This window comes from Sus scrofa, chromosome 3 (assembly GCF_000003025.6).
Source record: "Sus scrofa isolate TJ Tabasco breed Duroc chromosome 3, Sscrofa11.1, whole genome shotgun sequence".
Lineage (NCBI taxonomy): Eukaryota > Metazoa > Chordata > Mammalia > Artiodactyla > Suidae > Sus > Sus scrofa.
The window spans coordinates 79,414,182-79,440,316 of NC_010445.4; the positions used below are offsets into that span (position 1 = coordinate 79,414,182).

Genomic DNA, 26,135 nt, shown 5'->3' on the forward strand with positions numbered 1-26,135 from the left:
GCTTTTATTTTTTTTTTCTTTTTTTAAAGCACTTGCTGTATGATTACTTTTATATAAAGAATAAAAATAGGCAAAACTATTCTATGGTATTAGAAGTCAGGAAAGGTTAGTTAGAAGTGGAGGGTTAGTGACTGCAAGGAAATAGGAAGGGAGAGCTTCTGAGGGTACTGGTAAAGTTAAGTTTCTTTTTTTTTTTTTCTTTTTCTTTGCTTTTTAGGGCCACACCCATGGCATATGGAGGCTCCCAGGCTAGGAGTCCAATCCGAGCTACAGCTGAAGGCCTATGCCACAGCAACACAGGATCCAAGCCGCATCTGCAACCAACACCACAGCTCAAGGCAACACCAGATCCTAAGCAAGGCCAGGAATTGAACCCGCAACCTCGTGGTTCCTAGTGGGATTTGTTTCCACTGTGCCACAACTGAAACTCCAAAGTTACATTTCTTGATCTGGGTTCTTGTTACACCTGTATATTCAGTTTGTACACTTTTCTGTACATAATTGTACCTAACCAGTTTGTCTGTTTGTTTGTTTGTCTGTCTGTCTGAAACGATACATCTTATTTGAGGGAAAGCTAGAAAAATACTAAGTGGTTAAATTTTTTTTTCTTTTTATAGCAACACCTGTGACATATGGAAGTTTCCTGGCTAGGGGTCTAATTGGAGCTGCAGCTGCAGGCCTATGCCACAGCAACTCCGGATCTCTAACCAACCAAGGCCAGGGTCCCAACCCACATCCTCACAGAGACTATGTTGGGTTCTTAAACCCCCGAGCCACAACAGGAATTCCTATTTTAAATTTTTTAAATCACCCACAATCACTATCTAGACATTACTACTAACATTTTGGATTATTTTCTTCTAGTCTTCTTTTGAAGCCACAGTGCTTGTGCCATCTTCTCCCCCTCTCTGCTCCCCATATATTTACACACACACATTTTACTAAATTAGGTTCATTCCTACTTAGTTTTACTTCTGGTTTTTTTTAATTTAAAGTTAACCCATCATTAAATATTCATTGCAAACATGCTTTTAAACTGCTTCAATGTATTTCACCCAATATATATGTGTATCGTATATATATGCTATGTATATATATATAATATTCCTAATATATAACGTATTCCTATAAGAGAGTATGTATGTGTATACATACATATGTGTCTGTATACATACGGCATGCATATATTAAAAAATATTCCTAGGATGTAATAATATCACACACACACACACACACACACACACACACACACACACACACAAGCTACTGGGTCATGAACAGTCTGTTAACTCAGCATTCATTCTATATTTTCTCCCAGAAAGATTGTATCCCACTGGCAAGGTCTTAGAGCTCCTTGTATCACAATCCAACTCTAGTCACTAATTATTATTTTTATTCCTTTTTTAAAATGGTGGCCGTTAAAGCAGGACTTAGGAATCTGCGGTTTGGCATCATGCTGAGGCGCTGGGCAGGAACTGGCTCCCTGCACTCCTCTATCTTCCAGGGCTGCCTGGCGCCTCAGCCCGCAGCGGGGCCGCGCGTGCGCCCCAGCCCCCAGCCTCGCGCGGCCCGGTTGCTGTGGGAACCTCAAAGCGCCACGGTGCCCGAAGACCCAGGTGGGAGCAGTACTGAGGCCTGAGCATGGAGCTGCCGGATCCGGTCCGCCAGCGGCTGGGAAACTTCAGCCGGACCGTGTTCAGCGACTCCAACCGGACCGGGCCGGAGTATAGCGAGGGTCCGGGTGAGTGGCCGAGGCTCAGCGCAGCGCGTGGAGCGGCCAGATTTTGCCCAGACCAAAGATGGCGGTTTCGTCTTCAGAGAGTTCACCGCAGTGCGGGAGGCTCCTTGGAGGAGGGGCTGGGCCTGGGGCTGGGGCTAGGACCAGATATTCGGGGCCAAATACCCAGGCGGTCTTCGGCTGATGGTGCTGTAGCCTCGCGGGCGAATTGCAAGAGGGGCGGCCGACGTGGCGCCAGCCTTCCTCAAAAAATACAAGAACAAAACCCGCCTTCGCATTCCGCGTCCAGTCCCGCGCCCTCCGAGAAGGCTGAGAAGGCCGACTTTGCTTTTCCTCTGCGGCATCCGCCCTGGCATATTATGTCCAGGATGGAGTGAAAACAGCCCAGGCAATCTCCCCGTCCCACCCCACCCCCAACCCCAGTAAAATATCTTTTCCTTTTTTTCTTTTCTACCAGAACAAGTATGTTCCACCACAAGTCCGTTTTCTGGCAGAAAGCATGAAAAGTTTTTGTTTTTGTTTTAATGAACTATTTTAAACGCTATCCAATTCAGAGTGGCAGCTGCCACACTAGCATCGTCTCCAACAAAACTCACCCTCTCCCTGCTTTCTTCTCCTTCCCTATATATAACTCTTGCCCTAAATCAAGTAACAGAATACCATGATGCTACATTCAACATGACAAGTGACAACGCAGTTTCCTGCAGTTTCCCCCTCTTAAATCATGATGATAGACAACATACTGTGAACCAAACCCGTGCGCTTTTTATCACTGAACTGTGCTGGGAAATAGAAATCTTTTCCTTTTGCTTGGTTTAGGGATTTTTTTTTTTTTTTTTTTTTTTTTTTTAAGGAGGCAGAGAGAAGTCTGTTCCCATAGTTTCATTTTCCACGCTGATTACTAGCCTGTCCCTCCAATTTAAGCCTCCATGATTTAGGATGTACAGAGAAAAACATAATGTGAAAAAAAAATTGACTTTTACATTTCTGATTCTAAAGCTTAACAGGCACTAAAATCTGATGATGTAAAGTATCAGGGGTTTTCTGTAAAGGGCCAGATAGTAAATATTTGAGACCTTGCAGGCCATAGATGCATGTAGCAGCCATAGATGATGGTAATTGAATGGACTTGGCAGTGTTCCAATAAAACTTTATTTATGGATGCTAAAATTTGAATTTCCTATGATTTTCAGTGTCGCAAAATATTATTCTTTGATATTTTTTCTCAGCCATTTAAAAATGTGAAAAAACCATTTTTAGCTCACTTGCTATACAAAAACAGGCAGCTGGCTGGTAGTCTGCCTACCCCTGATTTATACTATAAAATGTTTTAATTTAAATTCCATTTATAGAACTCAACTTGTACTTTTGCAAAATTTAGTAAATTCATGTCTTGTGCTTGCTTTCAAAGTTCATTTACATATTAACTTGATTTTCAACTGCATGATTATAAGTTTGATCTCTGAAATATAGACATAGCATAACTCTTAAGAGGCTTGTGTACAAAATTCTTAACATAATAACTTCTTTGCAAAATTTGACTACAGTGTTTGCTCTAAAGTTATTAAAATTTTCAGCTTAACTAATTTATCATATTTTTCCACATTTTCCTCTTTGTGGATCTGAAATAGGTTCGATTATTTGTACTGTAAATACAAGGGTATATTATGACCTTGTCCACAGCTGACCAAGAGTTGTATGGTTGTTATGAAAAAAAATCCTAGGCAGGTGAGTTATCTTCAGATTTAACAGATTTTAAGAATGCATGCCTTGATCAGTGGCAATTTAATCAATAAGTACAAGCAAAAGTAGATCATAATCACACAATGTTTAAAAAGTAGATCATAATAACGAGGGATATTCTTGGAGCTAAAGAAAACCTTGCTATGAGAGACTGTGATTATTTTACATTTTAAAATTGTTAAATGATAGATATAAAATACTCAGCTATAGAGAAAAATAAAAATATACTTTTAAGAAATTTTAGAGCCTTCAGCAGTTAACGAACCCAACTAGGGTCCATGAGGATGCGGGTTCTATCCCTGGCCTCGCTCAGTGGATTAAGGATCTAGTGTTGCCATGAGCTGTGGGGTAGGTCCCAGACTCGATCAGATCCCGAGTTGCTGTGTCTGTGGTGTAGGCCAGTGGCTATAGCTCCGATTTGATCCCTAGCATGAGAACTTCCTATGGCAGCCCTAAAAAAAAAAAAAAAAAAATTTAGTCTTTGTAAATCCATTCTTTTAGAACTGTGGATTTCAAAGTATGTTATCTGTTCTTAAATTGTTAGAATTTTTAGTCAAATTTAGGATGCATTTGTAGGGCTCATTTGTTTCTAATTTATAAAGTCTTTTTATATTTTTTCCTTTTTAAAAAAACAAAGGATAGTTGATTTAGAGTGTTGTGCCAAATTTCTGCTGTATAGCAAAGTGACCCAGTCATATATATATATATACACATATATATAAATATATATACATATATACACACACACACACACACACACACACATTCCTTTTCATATCTTCCATCATGGTCTATCCCTAGAGACCAGATATATTTCCCTGTGCAATACAGTAGGACCTCATTGCTTATCCATTAAAAATCCAATGTACTATCAGTTGTGCCACAGAGCTGCCTTGTAGGGGGGCTCAATTTTAAAAATCAAATTCTTGGAGTTTCCATTGTGGCACAGTGGAAACGAATCCCACTAGGAACTATGATGTTATGGGTTCAATCCCTGGCCTTGCTCAGTGGGTTAAGGATCTGGAGTTGTTGTGAGCTGTGATGTAGGTCACAGATGCTGCTCGGATCTGGCGTCGCTGTGGTGTAGACTGGCAGCTGCAGCTATAATCAACTTTAGATAAATGAAACTCATTCATGTATCATGAATGGCTGTACTGCTAATGTCCTTAATTCTTTCTACTTATTTGTATTTGGTCTTTACCTTGTGTAAAGCAAGATGCTATGTTCTGTGAGGGTCTCAAATTTGAGTATATTGTGGTCTGTGGTTACAGTGAGTTTGTGTATAAGTCAACAAAGAGAAGGAATTAGGAGACTAATATTTATTGAGTGCCTACTGAGGGCCAGGCAGGGTTCTATAGTGAAGTAATTTCTATTATCTTTAATCCTCACAAACAACCTGTGAGGTGATTTTAATATTACCATTTTACAGATAAAGAAATTAAGGCTCAAAGAGTCCTAAAATGGCATCCAGAGTTCTGAGGGCATTTGGGGAGTTCTGGGTTTACTTGGACTCCAAAGCCTCAGTATGCCTGAAAAAGGGTGAGTTTAATTATAACTTAGGGTGATTGGGGGTTTGTTTGCTTGTTTTTGTTTTGTTTTTTAGGGCCGCACCCGACACTTATGGAAGTTCCCAGGCTAGGGGTTGAATCAGAGCTGCAGCTGCTGGCCTACACCACAGCCACAACAATGGGGGATCCAAGCCAGGTCTGCCACCTACACCACAGCTCACGGCAACACTGGATCCTTAACCTGCTGAGCCATGATGGGAACTCCTAGGAGATAAGTTTTTGAGATTAGTTTATATATGAGTGTTTAGTTTTTATGTATTTTATGTGTTCATTTCATAGGCTCTCTACATAAAACTCTACAAAGTAGGTAATTATTATCTGTTCAGTAGGATTCATATTGGTATTCCACTTTTACCTTATACCAGTAGGTTGCAAAAAAAGTCATCCGACTATAATGGAAAATGATAAAGTAATTGGAAAATATCAGATATGCCCCCTAGTAGCCAACATAGGAACTAAACAGTATTATGATGACTCCTTTCGCTGTCAGTGATTATAACTAGGCTTAAAATTTTGATTTTTGTTGAGCTGATAGTATTGTTATTAATTCTAAGGAGCTAAAGGATTTATAGGGCATAGATCGGAATTAAGAGTTTATTCACTTTCTATTTTCTTCTGTAGATAATGAAATGGTTTCCAGTTTGGCATTGCAGATGTCACTTTATTTTAACACTTACTTTTTCCCACTTTGGTGGGTGAGCAGCGTTATGATGCTTCAGATGAAGGTAAATCTAAGCTTTGCTACCTCTGCTGAGGTCTCTTCTGTATCCTTGGCATTACATTGTCAATATAATTAAAGTTCATATTTTTTTCTAATCTGAGGTCTGTCTTACTGTATATGAGATTTTGCAAACATGTTTTTTGTTTGTTTTTTTCAGTATTCAATCTTGCCTGATTACTACAAATTCATTGTGGTCACTGTTATCATCTTGATAACCTTAATTGAAGCAATCAGGTTATATCTGGGCTACATGGGGAACCTGCAGGAGAAGGTAGGTAGGCTCATCTTTCTTTGCTCTCAGTGCTACACCTAAATGCAGAAAGGTGTTCATAACAAGGAAAAGGCAGTGGGATATGGGGGAAGGAGCAAAGGCCTGTAGTCAAGGCCTGGCTCCAGCTTTACCATGTCTGTCACTGTGGGCTGTTGGCTTAATCTCTTGAGCCTTGGTTTCTTCACATATAAAAAGGGGGAAATATTTACTTCATAGGGTTGTTAGGATTACATTCAGTAATTTATATAAAGTGCCTGAATGTAGTCAACACTTAAGAAATGATAGTTTCTTCTCACCCAACACTTGTTCAAAATAAGAAAATGGGGAAAATGACAAACTCATTTCCTATGCCAGGCACATGTTTTCTGAACCCTCATGTTGCCTAAGCATTTAAAGTTACCAGAGGAGTCCCCATTGTGGCGCATGGGAAATGACTCCGACTTGTATCCATGAGGATTCGGGTTTGATCCCTGGCTTTGCTCAGTGGGTCAGGATCCGGTGTAGGCCGGCTGCTGTAGCTCCAATTCAGCCCCTAGCCTGGGAATTTCCATATGCTTCGGGCGCAGCCCTAAAAAGCAAAATAATAATAATAATAAAGTTACCAGAGCTTAGAGATAATGCCTAAAGCTTTCTGTGGTCTTCCAAGCCCTTTATAATTAGACCCCACCCAGCCTGTCCCTCTGTATTTCTTGCATTTTCCTACCCCAGGCATCCGCTCCAGACTGATGTGTTGATTCCCAGTCATACTTATTCCACGTCTTTGCTTACTGAACTTCTTGTCTCTTCCTCTTTCTACCCAACTTGAAAAGCCTATCTCCTTGAGTTTTTTCTTTTACCTACCCTACTCAGCCTCCTGTCTTATTTCTTGTAGCATTTAGTCTATAACTCCTAAGTAGTGCATTTCATTATTCACTAAAGTGTGTGTAGTATTCTAGGGCTGTCACATAAAGTAGTTTTCCCTTCCAGTCTAGACTGTAAGTTCTCTGAGGACAAGGACCCTGTTATATTCCTTTTGAATTGCAGAGCTCACAGTGAAGGTTTACAGTTGTGCTGAGTACTTGCTTGTTAATATAAACAAAAGACTGTACTTCATGGATCTGACACTCAATATTGTGTATCATTGCAGGTTCCTGAGTTGGCTGGCTTTTGGCTTTTGAGCCTTTTATTGCAGTTGCCTTTAATTCTTTTCTTGCTCTTTAATGAAGGCCTAACAAATCTGCCCTTGGAAAAAGCAGTACATATCATCTTCACTATATTCCTTACTTTCCAAGTTGTTTCCGCATTTCTTACCCTAAGGAAAATGGTAAATCAGTTGGCAACTCGTTTCCATCTTCAAGACTTTGACCAGCTCTCTACAAGCAGAGGAAGCATGAGAAGAATGAGACCCTGTATAGAAGAGATTTGACCTAGTGCTTTTTTCAGAGTGAAAATCTGAAAGATCATTCTAGAAGACTGTGGGAGTTAGGAAATTTGCAAAGAAGGCTAGCATGAGAAAAGGACAAAGCAAGTGTTTTGAATTGTGTACTCTCAGAGTTCTCTTGTGGCATACCAGTTTGAAGATACAGCATTGTCACTGCAGCAGGTTGGTCCACTGCTATGGCACAGGTTCATTCCCTGGCCTGGGAACTTCCGCATGCCTGCCAGCCCAGCCCAAAAAACAAAAAAAAGCTGAATTGTATACTCTCTAGCTCTGAAAGGCCAAGGTTGTACAGTACATGAAAGCAATAAATCAGCCCTAAAGCCTAGATGTTATCTACCTGATGCCAAATATCTTAATTTCATTGTTGTCAACTTTTTCCGATGTGTAGAAATCTGTATTGGTGGTATTACATACATCTTTACTGTAATATTTCTAGTTAGTACCTGTAACTAGAAATGTGTGTATTTCTTTTTATCTTGTTGGCTGTCCGTATCTTAGCGGTACATCTGAAGCACATGGAAATGCTTGTCAATATTCTGATATATTAGACTACATTTGTAAGCTAAGACACCAACTTTTCCTGTCTGCTAGGGTCTTGGCTGTTATACTGAGGTTAAGAAGAAAACAGGTACATTACCATGGTATTTAGGAAGTATTTTTATCCTAAAATTGTAACTTTCAGAAACCACATTCAGTATTTATGGCAGTAGTGTGCAAAATGTCTTTGCAATAAATTATAAAATATTTATGTCAAAGTACCTGTAGAAATCATTTCTGTTTTGTACAGTTCTTTGGGGCTGTGGGTTTGTTAATTTTTTTTTTTTACTGCAGAGTTGCAAGGAGAGGAAGGAGAAAAGTACATGTATTAAGTGCATGTATTAATTCTGTATAGCTGGCACTGCACTGGGTTCATTAGCCCTTGTGCTATCACCTGCCAAATCATTTCTCACTGAAGAACTGCTTCATTCCCAGTAAATTCACATGAAGACTGGTCTGAAAAGCAATCTTCATGATAATACAGAGAGCTGGGATGGCCAAAGGGACGATACTCCTGATCTTAAATGTGTGTGTTCCCTTGCTAACAGAAGAAACGTATAATTAAGGAAATTCTGTTAAGATCAAAGTTTACTTGGATATATTTGAACATTATTTTAAAGTGATTATTGGATTATCTTTAGGGATATATTATTTTCTTTCCTATAAGGAAATGTGCCTTTATAAGTAATGCATTTTACCAAGAGACAGTTGAAGCTACACTAAAAATTATTCTTTCCAATTTTACTCTTCTGTAATTTTTGCTCATTTTAGGATTTCCATATTGTTCCTTGTTCATTCTTATATGTTACCTAATTTTTGTAAATGTTTTCACTTCCCAGTCTTAATCACACCTGAACAAACTGTTTATGCTAATTTTATTATTTCTGCTTTTGTATATAAAGTTCAGGCAAAGATTTCTCTCCCCATGCACTGGCTGATAAAACTTCCTCCTATAACAAAGCCATCGCTAGGTAAATCCCAATAATTTGAAATTCAAAATAGAATTCTATTTGGTTTTTGGGGTTTTTTGTTTTTGTTTTTTCATGGGGTTTTTTTTTTTTTTTTGGTTTTTTGTTTGTTTGTTTGTTTTTGCTTTTTAGGGCTGCATCTGCAGCATATGAAGGTTCCTAGGCTAGGGATCAAATCAGAGATACAGCTACTGGCCTACATCATAGCTGTAGTAACGTAAGATCCCAGCCTTGTCTGCAGCCTACATGATAGCTCATGGCAACACCCGATCCTTGACCCATTGAGCAAGGCCAGGGATCGAACCCGCATCCTCATGGATCCTAGTTGGGTTCATTAAGTGTTGAGCCACGAAGAGAACTCCTGTTTGGATAGTTTTCTAAAATTTTGTTTGCATTTGTCTCCAGATATGAATGGTGAATTTATAAGAAAATGTAAAATAAAAACACTAAATCTACATAGCAAGTAAATTAAGAGGATGATCAAGAAAGCCATTTCGATTTTATAATTGTTCCCCAAATTTTAAATGTCAGGGCCTCTGACACATTTAAACTTTAATTTAGGGTTAAGAGATTAATCACAAAAAATGTTATAATAAAAAAATTTTAATGAGTAAACATTTGGGGGAAATGTATTAGAATTTTTACAATTTTGGTGTAATAACTATATTGCTTAAAATGTAAATATAATAAGGGTGGGGAAAAGAAACTAGGAAAGTCTGTTGAGAACATGACCAAGTCATCTGTTTATTGTCTAAACAATAATATCATGATTTTTGTGTTAGGCGAACCAATATTTTCTGTTGGAGTATGCCTGTTCCCTAAGTAAGCATATAAAAACTGAGATAGAGAATGTATTTCCTTGTCATCACATTTGGAGTTGAGGCAGTCCTTATTTTTATCTTATTACCTTATTTTTATCCTATCCTAAACTCCATTCTGAAGTTTTGTAGTTAGGATGTTGAGATTCACAAATACTTTGTCTTTCATATATTTTTTCTTCCAAGGGCTTTTTCTCAATCAAGACAAGGTCAGTTTAAGTCAGACTGATTTTTAAAAACTGGATTTTAATCAACATATGTTTGAATGCCTGGTATGTGCAAGGAATAGCAGGGGGTTCATAGACAAATAAATGTGCTTCCCACTCTCAAGAGGACAATGTTGAAGGTAAAATATTTGCAAGAGAACCTTAAGACAAAGTGGAAAAGCCTAACTTCACCTGTGAAGTGCACTGAATGAGTAGAAACTAACCTAGTAACTACCTGACAGCTAACAGTGCTGGGCTCGCAGCGCTTCTCCCCTCTGTTCCTAGCCCTTGGTGTCTCTGGCCCTTTCTCGCCATCATTCAGAATCACCTCTCCTCTTATTGTCAGTGCACAGGAAGGGGACGTGGAGCAGGGGGCAGCAAGTGCTGCTAAACACACACTCATTTGCACTTGCCTGTCACATAATAACAAGACGTGTACTGTCTGGTGGAAAAAGCAGATGAGCAAATCAGAGACTGCAGTGTGATGGGGCTCTGCAGGATTCAGAGAAGGCACCTAGAAAAGATGAGGAATCTGGAAAGCCTTCCCAAACAAAGTAGCACTCTGAGATTTGAAGACAAATGAGTATTAAGTGTTTAGTTTCACGATTCAGAGGCAGAAATAATAGTGACTGAGTACTGTTTCAGGCAGTATGATACAACTGGTGGGAAGGGTACATGAGAAGAAAGGACACAGAATAATATACAGAAGCCTGGGAGGGGCTACTAAGCTAAAGACTTCAATATTCTGAATTCCCTGAATAATTTAAACAGTGCAATATCACACATTTTCAGAAAGATTTTTCAAAGACAAAGTTGAAAATGTACTGCAAGCGTTGGACTAGAGGTAGAACCTGATGAAGTAACTTTGGGGAGAACAAACTGGCCAGGATAAAGTCAGTGGCAGTAAAATAAACTTGAGTAGAAACTTTCGTTTTTTGCTTTTTGGGTTTGTTTTGCTTTTTGGGTTTTTTTTGTCCTGTTTTTAGGCCACACCCGCAGGATATGGAAGTTCCCAGGCTAGGGGTCGAATCAGAGCTACAGCTGCCAGCCTAAGCCACAGCCACAGCAACGCCAGATCCTAGCCACATCTGCAAACTTTACCACAGCTCATGACAACACCAGATCCTTAACCCACTGAGCAAGGCCAGGGATTGAACCCACATCCTCATGAATACTAGTCAGATTCATTTCCACTGAGCCACGATGGGAACTCCCAAAGAATTTTTTTTTTAAACTTCCATTTTATTTTATTTTTTTAAATTTATTTTTGGTCTTTTCAGGGCCGCACCCATGGCACATGGAGGTTCCCAGGCTACGAAACCTTGGAACTGTAGCTGTCAGCCTACGCCACAGCCACAGCAACACCAGAGCCAAGCCCATCTACAACCTACACCACAGCTCACGGCAACTCCAGATCCTTAACCCACTGAGCGAGGCCAGGGATCGAACCTGCAACCTCATGGTTCCTAGTCGGATTCATAAAAACTTCCATTTTAAAAGAAATTGAATCAAGATTTTGAGAGTAGAGGAATGAAAAATCATCTATAATTCAACACCCTAAAATAACAACTCTTAGCAAATGTCCTCTTTCCCTGCAGTGTTCCCTTTGTAAATGCATTTTAAAACCATAGTTGTGATCATCAGCACCTACAATTTTGTACCCTGCTTTTCTGAAAACATTGTACATTTTTACCCATCCCTCTACATAGTCACATAACCACCATCTTAAATGACTGCACAGTATTCCATCAAGTCGGCAGACAGTAATTTATTTAAATTCTCTCCTACTGTTAGATTATTGTGTTGTTTTCTTCTTTTGCTTTTTATGCTGTGGGGCCTCAGAGCAAACAGCTCCAAGGTACACTGCAATGACACATTGATTATTTTGAATTTAAGTTACCTGAGAAACAGCCAGGGGAAAAAATAAATAATATAGAAAAACACCCTGACCCCCTCTTTCCCCTTGAAAGCAGGAAATAACCTCCCATGTGAAAGTGTCCTCCTCATATGAGCAGGACAGGAAGCATCCTTATCACCAGAGTTAGGAACTCAAGGCTATGAAAACTCTATAGACAAACTCTGTTTCTTCTTTAGTCTTCTATCCCAAGCACAAGCTCCTTTGTTAAATCTTCATAAATAATTGTTTTTTGATCTAAAAATGATATATAAACAGCCTGCTTTGATCACTTCAGGGGTCCTATTTCTATAAGACCTCTGTGCATATAAATTAAATTGTGTTTTTTTCTCCTGTTCATTTATTTGCTTCAATTTAATTATTAGACCAGCCAAAAGAACTCCCCAACAATACGTAACATGGTAATGAACATCTCATTTATGTAGCTTTTTCCATATCCTAGATGGCTTTTTGTTTGTTTACTTGCTTTTTGGGCCCACACTCGTTCCCAGGCTAGGGGTCGAATCGGAGCTATAGCTGCCAGCCTACACCACAGACACAGCAAAGCAGGATCCAAGCTGCGTCTGCAACCTACGCTACAGCCCCGGATCCTTAAGCCACTGAGTGAGGCCAGGGACTGAACCCACATCCTCATGGATCCTAGTCAGGTTCATTAACCACTGAGCCACGAAGGGAACTCCCCTAGATGGGTTTTTTAATTCGTAAGCTAGATTCTTAGACGTGAAGTTGCTGAATCATAATGTATGAACATTATGGAGGACACAATGCATATTGCCAAGTGATAATATCTGCTTTCTGCAATTCTAAAGATACTACGATGAAAATTTTGAAAAGAACAGACTTACGGACCTTAGTTACCCATTCATCTTTGTGTTTCTAAGCAGCTACCATAGGAAGAGAGTCTCCTAAGGAGGAGAAGAAAAAAAAAAAAGAGGCTAAAAGAAGTGCAAAGATTTTTTTTAAAAAAAGGATTTTTGAATTCAGGGAAAATTGATAAAGGACAGGAAAAGGCTTAGGCAAGCTGATCTCAGTCTGCAACAGACAGATGTGACACAATAAAAACTGGGTCATTGAGTTGGGACAGCCCTAGGACATAAAAAGACTGAAATGAAGTAAAGCTCTGGATTACTTTGTTCTTGAATATTGAATTTTTTCAGAAGCATGGAGCATGAAATATTATAGTGATAAGCCAAGATTGGAAACATAGCCAAGAAAAAGAGGTCTTTAAGGGATTGTTTAAAATGTGCTGAAGGAATAATTTGGTTTGGTCTTAAACAGCTCAAAAAGTAAATTGACATAAAGCTTTTGCATAGCAAAATAGGCATGGAGGCAGAAAACAATGAGGCAAGTGGAACGGTTTATCCTGTAAATTTGTGACAATGTAAAACATTAGATTTTTGGTCCTAGAAAAGGTTTGTCTGAGAATTTTAATGCTGTATTTTTTAAGTGCCATTAACACTAATGTGTTATGGGTATATATCTTATTCTAGTTTTAAGAGTTAATTTGAGGGTTCTAAGTCAACAAAAAATAGTTAATTGATTATTTTCTAAAAATCTTCCTAAGAAGCATCCTAAAAGTCTCCTGCCCACTGCACCCCACCACCCCTGCTGCAGTGTTTGAGCATTAAGCATTTAAAAACATTCAGGTCTTGGAAAAATGTGTTTAAATTCAGGTTTAACCACAATGTTTAAATTTATCCTGGTGCTTACACAGATGTACATCTTTCTGAAAATGAGGCTAGGCATCGGTGTGTAGCCATTTTACCCAAAGTCAAGAAAGAATAGAGCTCCCAAAAAAATAAGACGCAGACCAGAGGATAGGTAATTCTATGGAGAATTAAAGACACTTGAAAATTTAGCTCATCAACATGCTCAATCTAAACAAGTTCCATAACCACACCCTTGTCTGGAAAGAGCTTTCTAACCTAGTGAAATATATACAATCACAGTGTACATATCATAGCAATTTATTTGTCCTTCATTGTTCCACAGGCCTAAGGGTTTATTTACCACTTGGCTACGTTAAAAACGTAAATTTTCGAAAACAATAATCGACCAAGAATAGCCTTGTCTTTTCATTTTTCAGAGCTCTAATAGCACTATATTTGGCTGATAGGAAAGAGGTATTATCGATTCATCTCTAAAGAGTTTTAGTTCCTGATCTTGAGTTATTTATATTATAATTGAAAACACATTGGAGACACTGCTCAAAGTTATAACTCAAAAGAGAAAAATATTTGACATTCAAATGGAAAATTCAAATTCAAAAAATGCTTGATGTGCACATTTAATAATTATTTTACAAATGCTTGATTCATTAGTGCCCAACTACTAAAATGATTGCTAAAGAGAGTGGAGGCTTAGGACTTTGCTTCAGTAGCTTTCCTAAAAAGAATGAAAGCTAATAAGAGTCAAATTTTTTGCTGTTCTAAAAACAAGAGCTCCTGATGGCCAATAAGCCCTTGCTAAGGAAGGAAGGAGAGCAGTTCACTGTTGATTGGTAGGTAATTTCCAAAGCAAAGCAGCAAGGATATAGTCACCCTTTGTATTTTTAGTATGCTAAGATTTTGTTATGCAAAGTAAACTTAATTTAGTTAGCTTCAACACTGTGCTTTGATACTCCAGAACAAAATGATAAATAGGATTGAGTCCCTGCCCTTCCAAGCCAAGGTCTATATGAGGAGACAAATTTAAGATGATCATCATGGCTTATGATAATACTGTAATAGAGCTCTGTAAAATATGAAGATAAGTGAGGAATCCTGACTAGGGGGCAAGATAGTATTGCAGACAGATGGACCAGCATGGGCAAAGGTATGGACATTTGAAAATGTAAAGCCTGAACAGAACCAAAAGTAGTTTGATGTGATTAAAATATGACTTGTAGAGAACGGCCTGAGAAGAACTGGGAAGACTGGCATCGGGAAATTATGTTTTTTATATAATAAATAGTTTGAACTTAATACTGTAGGCAATGAATGATTAAGCAGAATAAGAAGACATTGGTGCATATTTGAGAATGATACAAAGCTGAGAGGGAGAGCTAATTTGATAGATGGTAATAATCACATTTCTAAAGAATCTCCTAACGGGCTAAGTGTTGACACAAAAACATTTTACACACAGACACACACGTACCCTTCCTCCTACATACACCTTTCAAAAAAATTAGTTCACTAAGGGTGTGGAGATAAGGGAACCCTCCTATACTGTTGGTGGGACTGTAAATTGATACAACCACAATGGAGAACAGTATGGAGGTTCCTCAAAAAACTAAAAATAGAGTTTTCATATGATTTAGCAATCCACTCCTGAGCATATATCTGGACAAAACTATAATTCAAAAGGATATATGCACCCCTGTGTTCATAGCAGCACTGTTCACAGTTGGAAGACAAGAAAACAACCTAAATGTCCATGGACAGATGAATAGATTAAGAAGATGTGGTACACATATACAGTGGAATACTACTCAGTCATAAAAAAGATCAAAATAATGCCATTTGTAGCAACAAAGATGGAACTAGAGATTCTCTTACTAAGTGAAGTAGGTCAGAAAGAGAAAGACAAATACCATATGGTATCACTTATATGTGTAATCTAAAATATGGCACAAATGAACCCATCTACAAAATAAAAACAGACTCATGGGCATAGAGAACAGACTTGTGATTGCAGAGGGAGGGAGGAGGGGAGGGATGGTCTGGGAGGTTGGGGTGAGCAAATGCAAACTATTACATATAGAATGGATAAACAACAAGGTTCTATTGTATAGCACAGGGAGCTATATTCAAAATCCTGAGATAAACCATAATGGAAAAGAATATAAAAAAGAATAAGTATGTATGTGTAACTGAATCACTCTGATGTACAGTAGAAAGTAATATAACATTGTAAATCAACTATACTTCAATTTTAAAAAAGGAAAAAATCAGTTCACTAATACTTAAGGAGCTCTTACGTGCTATTTATCAAAGGAAAATATCTTGGTGGTCTTAAAAGAGGACAACATGTATTAATGAAGGTATCATAACCAGATCATGGAAAGGAACAGTCTCACTGTTGTCTTCCATGTTGCAGTTGTCAACGTCTTGTCTTTGTTGTACCTTCCCTACAGTTATATTTACTGAGAAATCTGAAACTAAATCTAATCACATTACTACTCTCCTTAAAATTCCACAAGACATTCCACTTCCTGCAGCATAACCTGACACGCCTTAGCGTGGCCTCTTCCCACCTATGAGGCCTCATCTGGCCACCCCTCCACTGCTGCACCTGCAGCTCCACCAGCTCATTATTTGAGATTTTGTCTCCAGATCTTCTCCCTCCACACTGCTCTTGGCCTGAGGTCATTTTATGCACATGGTAAAAGTCTGCTTATCTTTTAATGCTCAGTTGTCATGTCCTCTATGGAAATGTCCCATTGTCCCTTACCTACTTCCAGGTAAATACTTGCACCTTTTTCTTTGTATCTCTGCTACTCATCTTCTATGACTGCATCTAAAATGATTTATCATACATATATGTATATATTAGACTCCTCCTATGTACTTGTAAGGTCTTCATGGTAAGTGTCTTAGTCATCCTTGTATTTCCAACACTTAACACATTGTAAGTGTTCAATAAATATTTGGTGAGGTTGGGGAGCAAACTCGGCCACCCCAAAGTGTCTCTGGCATCTAGATTATTTAGAGCTGAAAAGAATCAAGGCCTAAAAGACTCAGGAAGAAACATTGAGCTTGCCCTCAACTGCCTAAAAAGAATTTAGATAGAGGACCTGTTCCCAGATGGAGCTATCATGGAGATTCCTGAAAAGAATATGGACTATGGGGCGGGTGGGGGGGTGTGAGGAAAACTCTCCCAGATATGAGTCTACTCTGTGTCCCCTTGTCTCTGTCCAGCAAACTTTTTTTTTAACCTAACATTTGCTTTGCCATCTTCATGTCACTTGCCTTCCTCCCCTTTGAAATCCCAAATCACTGCCCCCTACATCCTCTTTTGTCTTTAGCTGAATACATTGTTTAAGGCGAGGGTTTCAGCCATTTTGGCAAGTTATTGGGTTTTCCTGGGTTTCTCACAAGTATATATGTGATTAAACGTTTCTTTGAATTTCCCCTATTAATCTCTCTCTCTCAATATAATTCTTAGACCAACCATAAAGAAAATTTCTTCCTTCATGACAGTGAATAAAGGAATGATTGGACTTGGTTAAGGGGAGTCAGTGATGCACAGTGGTTAAAAGCACCAGCTTTGGAGGCAGAGAGACCTATGCTCAAATCCTTGCTCCATTCATTGGCTTAGTCAAGTTGTTTAATTTACCTAATCCTTAGTTTACCCATCTCTAAAACGGGTGCTCATAGGGCTTTTGCAAAAATTAAGTGAGATAAATGTAGTAGAACAAGTAATCATATATGGTAAATATTCATATTCTAATGTTATCTTCTGAATTTCCTGGGCAATTTAGTTTCTTCTAGGCCTTTAAGCTCACTTCATTATTTTAGGTGCCCAGCAACTTGACCCTCTGGCTTGATCAGGTAGGGGTTTTGCTTACCTCCATCTAGCTGAAAAGAGACTTACTGATGATGTATATTGGGAGCTGCATCTGCTCTGAGTGCCCTGTACATTGAATAGGGCATAAGGCTTGCCCTCCCTGAAGGACCAGGTCCGTTTGGAGATCAACTTAAAAATGCAGAGGTCCACTGGGAACTCTATCTAGTCACTTGTGATGGAGGATAATGTGAGAAAAAGAATGTATATATGTGTGAGAGAGAGACTGGGTCACTTTGGTGTACAGTAGAAAATTGATAGAACACTGTAAACCAACTATAATGGAAAAGATAAAAATCATTTTAAAAATGCAGAGGTTGCTTGGAAAGTAAAAATTTAAAAATAAGGAAACTAGATATTGTTACAAGGATGTTTTTAACAAGCTGTATATATGCATTAGGGACATCTCCACTAGAATGTGTCATATTCAAGATGTTTTGGTTATGCCTTTCTCTGAAGGCAGTATGATCTTGGAGTCGTAAAGGTCTTTAGAAGTCACAGTGGTTGTAGGGAGGTAAGATAGCTACATTGTCTCAGGAGGCTGGCTGATTACTTTGATGCTAACTGTGTGGGGTTAGCAGTTTGACCCTTGGCTTTTCCATCCAGAAACTCAAATCTTTCTAGTATCTCCCAAGCTAAAAGAGACCCAAAAGGAGTGACCACAGAAACTAAACTTGTAAACAAGATTGATGTACAAGCCAGAATACAAATTCATTCATTTATAATACAAAATACAACTGCCAGTATATTTTCTTCCTGTAGGAAATCTATTTAAAAAGCCAAATTAGGAGTTCCCGTCGTGGCGCAGTGGTTAACGAATCCGACTAGGAACCATGAGGTTGCGGGTTCGGTCCCTGCCCTTGCTCAGTGGGTTAACGATCAGGCGTTGCCGTGAGCTGTGGTGTAGGTTGCAGACGTGGCTCGGATCCCGCGTTGCTGTGGCTCTGGCGTATGCCGGTGGCTACAGCTCCGATTCGACCCCTAGCCTGGGAACCTCCATATGCCGCGGGAGCGGCCCAAGAAATAGCAACAATAACAACAACAAAAAAGACAAAAGACAAAAAAAAAAAAAAAAAAAGCCAAATTATAGTTATTAAAGTTGCTTCCTAATCATGAGATCAAAGAAATGGAAGTTCATGTCATCTCGCTATGATAACGCGAGGCGCTCATCTCTGCTCTAGAGATGTGTCTGCCAAGGAACTGACTACTTGAACCCAGGCTGACCAGGGTTCCTCTCCCCAGGACTGGGGGATGCCATGAGCAGTCAGGGAGAGCAGACATTTCATCTCATGGCGTGTGTAGGGAATCCCATTCAGTGAGCGTGATGATCAAGGGTGAGGTGAGAGGAAAAAAGAGGACAGATGAGGATGAAGAGGTAAAGGAAACCAGATCATGGGCTGCAGAAAATGGTTGAGGGAGTGATCGGGGCAGGCCAAGAATTATTAAGTGGTATTGAGAGCTTATCTGGGGGTAGAAAGCATGGATGTGTGCAGCTATTCCAACCTATGCAACTGGGTCATTTTCGATAGTTATCTGGGTACCCTTAGGCAGAAGCTAGATGGCTAAGTTGATCCAGAACTAGGAGTATATGGAGCAAATATACAACAGTAAGAAGTGGAAAACCAACAGTACAAAGATTTTTAGGTGCTGTTTATAGTGGCAAAAGGAATGATGAACCCTGAGGTTTGCACTAAGCAAAGCCAAGAAGAAAAGGATGGGACAGAGGTCTTGATGAGGCAGAAGACAAGTCTGAATATCTACCTCCCCTGTAGTCAATGAGCATCTTAAGGACAGAGACCAGATCTTATTTGCTATGTGCTTGGTACCTAAGACCATGCTTGGCACATCGCAGGCACTTAAGAATGCTGACTGAATGCAGAGATGAATGAGCGGGATTTCCCTTGTGGTGCAGTGGGTTAAGAATCCAGCATTATCACTGCAGTGGCTCAGGTCACTCCTGTGGTGTAGATTCCATCCCTGGCCCGGGAACTTCAATATGTAGCAGGTGGAGGCCACACACACACACACACACACACACAAAAAAAAAAAAAAAAAAAAAAAAAGATAAATGAGTGAGTAACCAGGCCATCTTAGAACTCAGAGCTCCTGCCTCTATTCTTAATATACAGTAATTCTTCTAGTGGATAAGCTCCCTAGAAGACAGAAACACCTGGAGTTCCCGTCGTGGCGCAGTGGTTAACAAATCCGACTAGGAACCATGAGGTTGCGGGTTCGGTCCCTGCCCTTGCTCAGTGGGTTAACGATCCGGCATTGCCGTGAACTGTGGTGTAGGTTGCAGACGCGTTGCTGTGGCTCTGGCGTAGGCTGGCGGCTACAGCTCCGATTTGACCCCTAGCCTGGGAACCTCCATATGCCACAGGAGCAGCCCAAGAAATAGCAAAAAGACAAAAAAAAAAAAAAAAAAAAAAAAGAAATGCCATAGTTGCTCGTACCTAAATTTCTCCCATAAGAAACAATCCAAAATTTAAAACCAATAGCCAAAATTAAAACAAATACAAGTAACAGCCACCACCATTTGATTGAAGGTCTGCCACGTGTCAGCTGTGTTAGGACTATATTTTTTTTTTTCTTTCAGGGCTAGAGGTCAAATTGGAGCTGTAGCCGCTGGCCTACACCATAGCCACAGCAATGCGAGATCCGAGCCATGTCTGTGACCTACATCACAACACTGGATCCTTAACCCACTGAGAGAGGCCAGGAATCAAACCCACATCCTCATGGATACTAGTTGGATTCATTTCCGCTGCACCAGGAAGGGAACTCCTAGGACTTTATTCTTTTTTTTTTTTTAATGTTTAAAGTTTTTTTAATTGAAGTATAGTTGATTTACAATGTTGTGTTAGTTTCATGTGTACAGCAAAGTGAATAGTATACTGTTAACATAAATAAAAGTTATTTTTCATTTCCTGTGTGTTTTACCCTTGGAGCAAAGTTTAAGTCCTTACCAACCTGAAGGTGACCTTTCGCTTCTCAAAAAGCGCATTAATTTTGGGGGTCCTGTGCTGATTTGCATCATGCTTTTATATCACGATATAACATAAAACAATAGGATCCCTCATCTCTAGAGAAGTTAAAATTCTTAGTGACAAGGTTGGTATAAAATGTAGGGGTTTTTTTTTTGTTTTTGTTTTGTCTTTTTGCCTTTTCTAGGGCTGCTCCCATGGCATATGGAGGTTCCCAGGCTAGGGGTCTAATTGGAGCTATAGCTGCCGGCCTACACCACAGCCACAGCAATGCAGGATCCGAGCCGCCTCTGTGACCTACACCACAGCTCACGGCAATGCCAGATCCTTAACCCACTGAGCAAGGCCAGGGATCAAACCTGCAACCTCATGGTTCCTAGTCAGATTCATTAACCACTGCGCCACAAAGGGAACTCCAAAATGTAGTTTTCTTATTAATAACACAGCCAAGACTGAGGCTATTTCCTGACAAAATTCTCATTTTTCTGTTTCCCTTCTCCAAGATCAGGTAGGACTTTATTCTTTTCTCATTTCATTGCATGACACCTCTTTAAAGCAGGATTTATCCCCATTTTACAGAAGCTAACACAGGACTAGGCTGGGAGAGGTTAAAGATCTTGTCCAGAATCACACAGCACATAAACAGAAGACAAGATTTAAATACAATCCTCTTGGGATCTAAAGACCATGCTGCTTCTTTTTTTCTTTCACTAAGCAGTGCTCCTTGTCCCCAGAGTAATATATTTTGGGTTGATTTAGACCTGTCCAATCTGGAAGCCAAAGCAGGAAAAATGATGTTTCTCCCCTTGGATCCCAGACTTCTAGGGTTCAGGAAAACAGTAAAAAGGTGTACGCAAGCTACTATCATTGTTTATTTGTTTGTTTATTCTTTTTCAGCTGCCCTGTGGCATATGGAGTTCCCAGGCCAGGGATCAGATCTGATCTGCAATTGCAACCTAGGCCACAGCTGGGGCAACACTAGGTCCTCAACCCACTGTGCTGCGTCAGGGACAGAATCTGTGTCCCAGTGCTCCCAAGACACTGCCAGTCCTGTTGCACCACAGAGGGAATGCCAATCATTGTTTTTTAAAAAATAGAATAATATATTTACCTATGGAAAGGTGGAGCGATTTTTAGCAAACTAAAAGTCTGGGTTCTTTGCTTTTGGTTGGAATTATACTAACTCTGAGCATAAGTCTTGGTCATTTCAGGTTCATCCAAGTTGACTGGCAATTAAAGAGATATGTATTTGATTAATTTTAAGTAGAGAAACCTTTTGATAAACTAACAAAAAGGACCGCTATTTTCTGAAGTAATTCCTTTTGAAAAGCTAAATGCACTTCATGTACTATCTTATTGACTCCTCCAAGGAATTCTAATATTATTATTATATTACATTAATTAATACAGATCTTCCTCTACTTACGATGGAGTTATGCCCCGATAACGCCATCATAATCAGACAATATTAAGTCAAAAATGCATTTAACACACCAAACCTACTGAACACGGTAGCTCCGTCTAGTCTGCCTTGAACATTCCCAGAACACTCCCATTAGCCTATGGCTGGGCATGGTCACCTAACACAAAGCCTCTTTTATAATAAAATGTTGTCTATCTCATTAATGTATTAAATACCATACACTGCAAGAGGAAAGCCGAATGGCTGTGTGGAGCCACAGTGGTTGTTAAGTATATTTGTTGTTTCCCTCATGATGTTGTGGCTGACCAGGAGCTGCAGCCCCTGCTGCCCTGCTTCCCCAGCATGGGGCCAGCCCAGGAAAACATCCACATTCAAAATTCAAAGCATGGTTTCTACTGAAGGCGTATGACTTTTGCTTCCTCATGAAGTCCAAAAATCTCAAGTCAAACCATCCTAAGTCATGAACATCTGTAATTATTTTATAATAATATCATTTTCCATTTTGCAAATGAGAAAAAGTGAGTATCTTTGAATAAAAGAGAGCTCTAATAAGTTAATCTAGATCCCATAACCTGTAACTGGCAGAACTGAGATTCGAATTGAGGTACGTCTGATTCCAAAGCTTTACCACACAGATCAGCCCTACAGACTCATGGAGGTTCTATTGTTTGGCTGGCACATGGGATTCCAGGATGAGTTAAAATACTGTTCAAGAGACTTAGAATCCAGTAGCCCCTTTCAAAGCTTGGGTGTTGGAGGGAGTAATAAAGGGGTGCTTGGGGGAACTCTGGGCCACACTGGATGGGATTCTGTCCCATTTCAAGGAGCTGAGGCGTCCAGAGCATGAACCCACTGTTGGAAGCAGGAAGCAATTGTGCTTATAAAGCAGCTTGGCGTGAACACTCACTTCCTTCTTCTCTCTAGAACAAAACCCAAAGCCACAGTTCATAAAGCGAAATTCCTGCAAATGCAAATTAATGAAGTACAAACTGAGAGCTCACACAGAGCTGACAAAGGAGAGAACCAATCAGTCATATGGGGTGGTCAAAAAAGGATTCTAAGAGGCAATCTGAATCGTGGAGGAGGCGGTAGGGGTGGGAGTTGGGGGCGGGGCGGGGTTGTCCATGCCAATTAAAATACCACACTCTTCTGTTTCTCTTAGTAAAAGGCCTGGTATTACAATTTAAAAACAAGGAACTCTTTCCACAAACTCCTAACTTCTTGAGCCCTATGAATCCATAACTCAGAGAATTCCCTAATTACAATCATTAAAATATGTGAAGTTGCCAGATCTTAGTATTTATACCTCAGCATTTATAGGTTTTTTTGTTGTTGTTGTTGGTTTTTGTTTTTTTTGTTTTTTTTTTTTGTTTTGTTTTGTTTTTAAGGGCCACACTGGAGGCATACGGAGGTTCCCAGGCTAGAGGTTGAATCAGAGCTGTAGCCGCCGGCTCACACCACAGCCACAGCATCACCAGATCTGAGCCTCACCTGCAACCTACACCACAGCTCACAGCAACGCCAGATCCCCAACCCACTGAGCGAGGCCAGGGATTGAACCGTGTCTTCATGGATGTTAATCAGATTTCTTTCTGCTGAGCTATGATGGGAACTCCAGTTTGGGGTTTTTTTTAAAAAACATTGGAGTTCAGTATTTTCTGATATCCATTCTGGGTCCCACAGAAACAAAAAGGAACTCATTGATTCTGGAGTTCATATATACTAAAAAAACATGGAGCTCAAATGTCCAAGCTTTGCTAATAACATTTTGATGGAAAGTTTTTGTTTTTGTTTTTTTAGCTGTGCCCATGGCATATGAAAATTCCAGGGCCAGGGCTCAAACCCACGCCACAACAGTGACAACGCCAGATCCTTAACCCACTGCACCACCTAGAAACTTCTTTGCTTTGCTTTTTAAACTAAAAAAAAAATAGAGGTAAGGGTGAGGCTCATGTGTTCTTACTGTGTGGCTCCCTATCACAGAAAATCTTAATAACACCTAGGGCTTGCCAAATTTCTTTTGAAAACTTCAGTCTTCTAGGTTATAAAAACAGCCTGAAATAAGCTGCTGCCTTTATTGCATGAAATGGAATGAGCCAAATACTTCTTATTGAAAACAAGCCCAAATCAGCACAAGAGTTGAAGAAGAGTGGAAAAGACTCAACAAAAATACAAGAGTAATCAAGCTTTACTAAAAGGCCCACTTGGATGGCAGGGCAGTCACAAGTCAACCTGATCATCACCACAAACAAAAACAATTCGCTCGTAGCCAGAGCAGCTGCAGTTACCACTGTGAGCTATATCAACAACAGTGTGAGGGCACCCATGCCAGAGTCTCACGATTTCAGGAGAGAAAGTTCCACCTTCTACTTCATTCAAAGCCAAGAGTAAAAGTCAGGCCAATGGAAAATATGTTGGAAACCGTTTGGGGACTCTCCAACGAAAACATTCCTTCCCTTTTTATTTTAACTATTTGAGACAGCCAAGCTTTGGAGCTGGAAGAAGAAGAATCAGTCATCATTCACCCTGGGGGCAAACCCGCCCTAGGAGGATTTTTGCAGAATCGATTTCTGAGATGCTGGGCCACTCCAGAAGAGTGACCCTTTCCAGGCCTCGGGGAACACGTGTGGTGTATGCTGCCAACCTTCAGTCACCTGATAAAGGTGTTCATTTATGGAAGCACATTGTTTGCAGCTTTAATTCTTGGCTTAAGAGTAAAGCCCCTGTATTACTGATGGAAAGATAGCCAAATACTCCAATAGGGTGTGTGTGTATGGGGGGGAGGGGGTGAGTGTGTGTGGGTGTGTGTGGTTTTGTTGTTTTTAAATCTGGCCCCTGAGCCAAACTGTATCAAGGTTGAGGATGTCTTCAATTCCTCTCCCCCAAAAAGACAGAATAAAACAGAGAGGGAGGTCAGCAAGCAGGAGTTCAAGTATAAACCTTTTAAATCCAGTCTCTTAGAACACTGTAAACCAGCTATAATGGAAAAAAAAAAAATAAAAATCATTATATACAAAAAAAAAAAACCAAAAAACAAAAATCCAGCCTCTTACTAGCTTAGGGACTTTGTTTCTTGCTTCATTGATGTCCCTAGATTCAGGATTCAGTTCCTGAGCTTTCCAGCCTGCTTTCCAAACTGCAGTGGAAACTTAGCTTTTAGGACAACAGCAGAATTGAGTCCCATGTATCCGAATGGCAATCATGAAATGTCCTCAGAGTTGCTCCTTGCTAGTCACTTTTTGGATTTCCCTAAATATCATAGGTTTTCTATTTCTTTTTCAAAAAGCTCATTGCACTTATACATAGAATCTAAAAAATAAAACAAACTAGTGAAAAAAAAACAAAAAGGAAACAGACTCACCAAAATAAAGAACTAGTGGTTACCAGTGGAGAGAGGGAAGTGGGTAAGGAGCAAGATAGAGATAAAGGATTATGAGGAGCAAACTATGCAAACTACTGCCTTTGGAATGGATAAGCGATGAGATCCTGCTGTATGACGCTGGGAACTATGTCTAGTCACTTGTGATGGAGCATGATAATGTGAGAAAAAAGAATGTATGTATGTGTGTATATGTGACTGGGTCACCTTGCTTACAGTAGAAAATTTTTGTTTGTTTGTGTTATTTTGCCTTTTCTAGGGCCGCTTCCCATGGCATATGGAGGTTCCCAGGCTAGGGGTCTAATCGGAGCTGTAGCCACTGGCCTATACCACAGCCACAGCAATGCAGGATCCAAGCTACATCTGCAACCTACACCACAGCTCACAGCAATGCTGGATCCTTAGCACACCAAGCAAGGCCAGTGATTGAACCCACAACCTCATGGTTCCTAGTCGGATTCATTAACCACTGCGCCACGACGGGAACTCCTATACAGTAGAAGACTGACAGAATACTGTAAACCAGCTATAACAGAAAAAAACAAAAATCATTAAAAAGAAAAAAATTAAAAAGGTGCAAACTACAATGAAGAAAATAAATAAGCTACAAGGATATATTACACAACATGAGGAATATACCCAATATTTTATGATAACTATAAATGGAGTAGAACCTTTAAAAATTGTGACTCACTACATTGTACAACTGTAACTTATATAATATTATATACCAACTATATCTCAATTTTAAAAAGCCTCATTCATTATAAAAAAAAAAGAAGTTTGTCCATATGCTGATTGCTTGTTACAAATTGTCTATTTCTCCTTCATGTAAAATTCAACAAGGTCAGTACTAAGGCCATGGCTTTCATTCTCCACATGGCATGTTTTTATAGC

The 26,135-nt window shown here is 39.7% G+C and overlaps 1 protein-coding gene across 1 annotated transcript; it reads left to right on the top strand.

Annotated features, from left to right (window-relative positions):
• Positions 1,586–8,216, top strand: TMEM17 (transmembrane protein 17). The gene is given in 4 exon segments (NM_001243567.1): positions 1,586–1,741; positions 5,671–5,774; positions 5,928–6,041; positions 7,168–8,216. Coding segments are annotated over 4 exon segments (597 nt in total). The 5' UTR covers positions 1,586–1,641; the 3' UTR covers positions 7,447–8,216.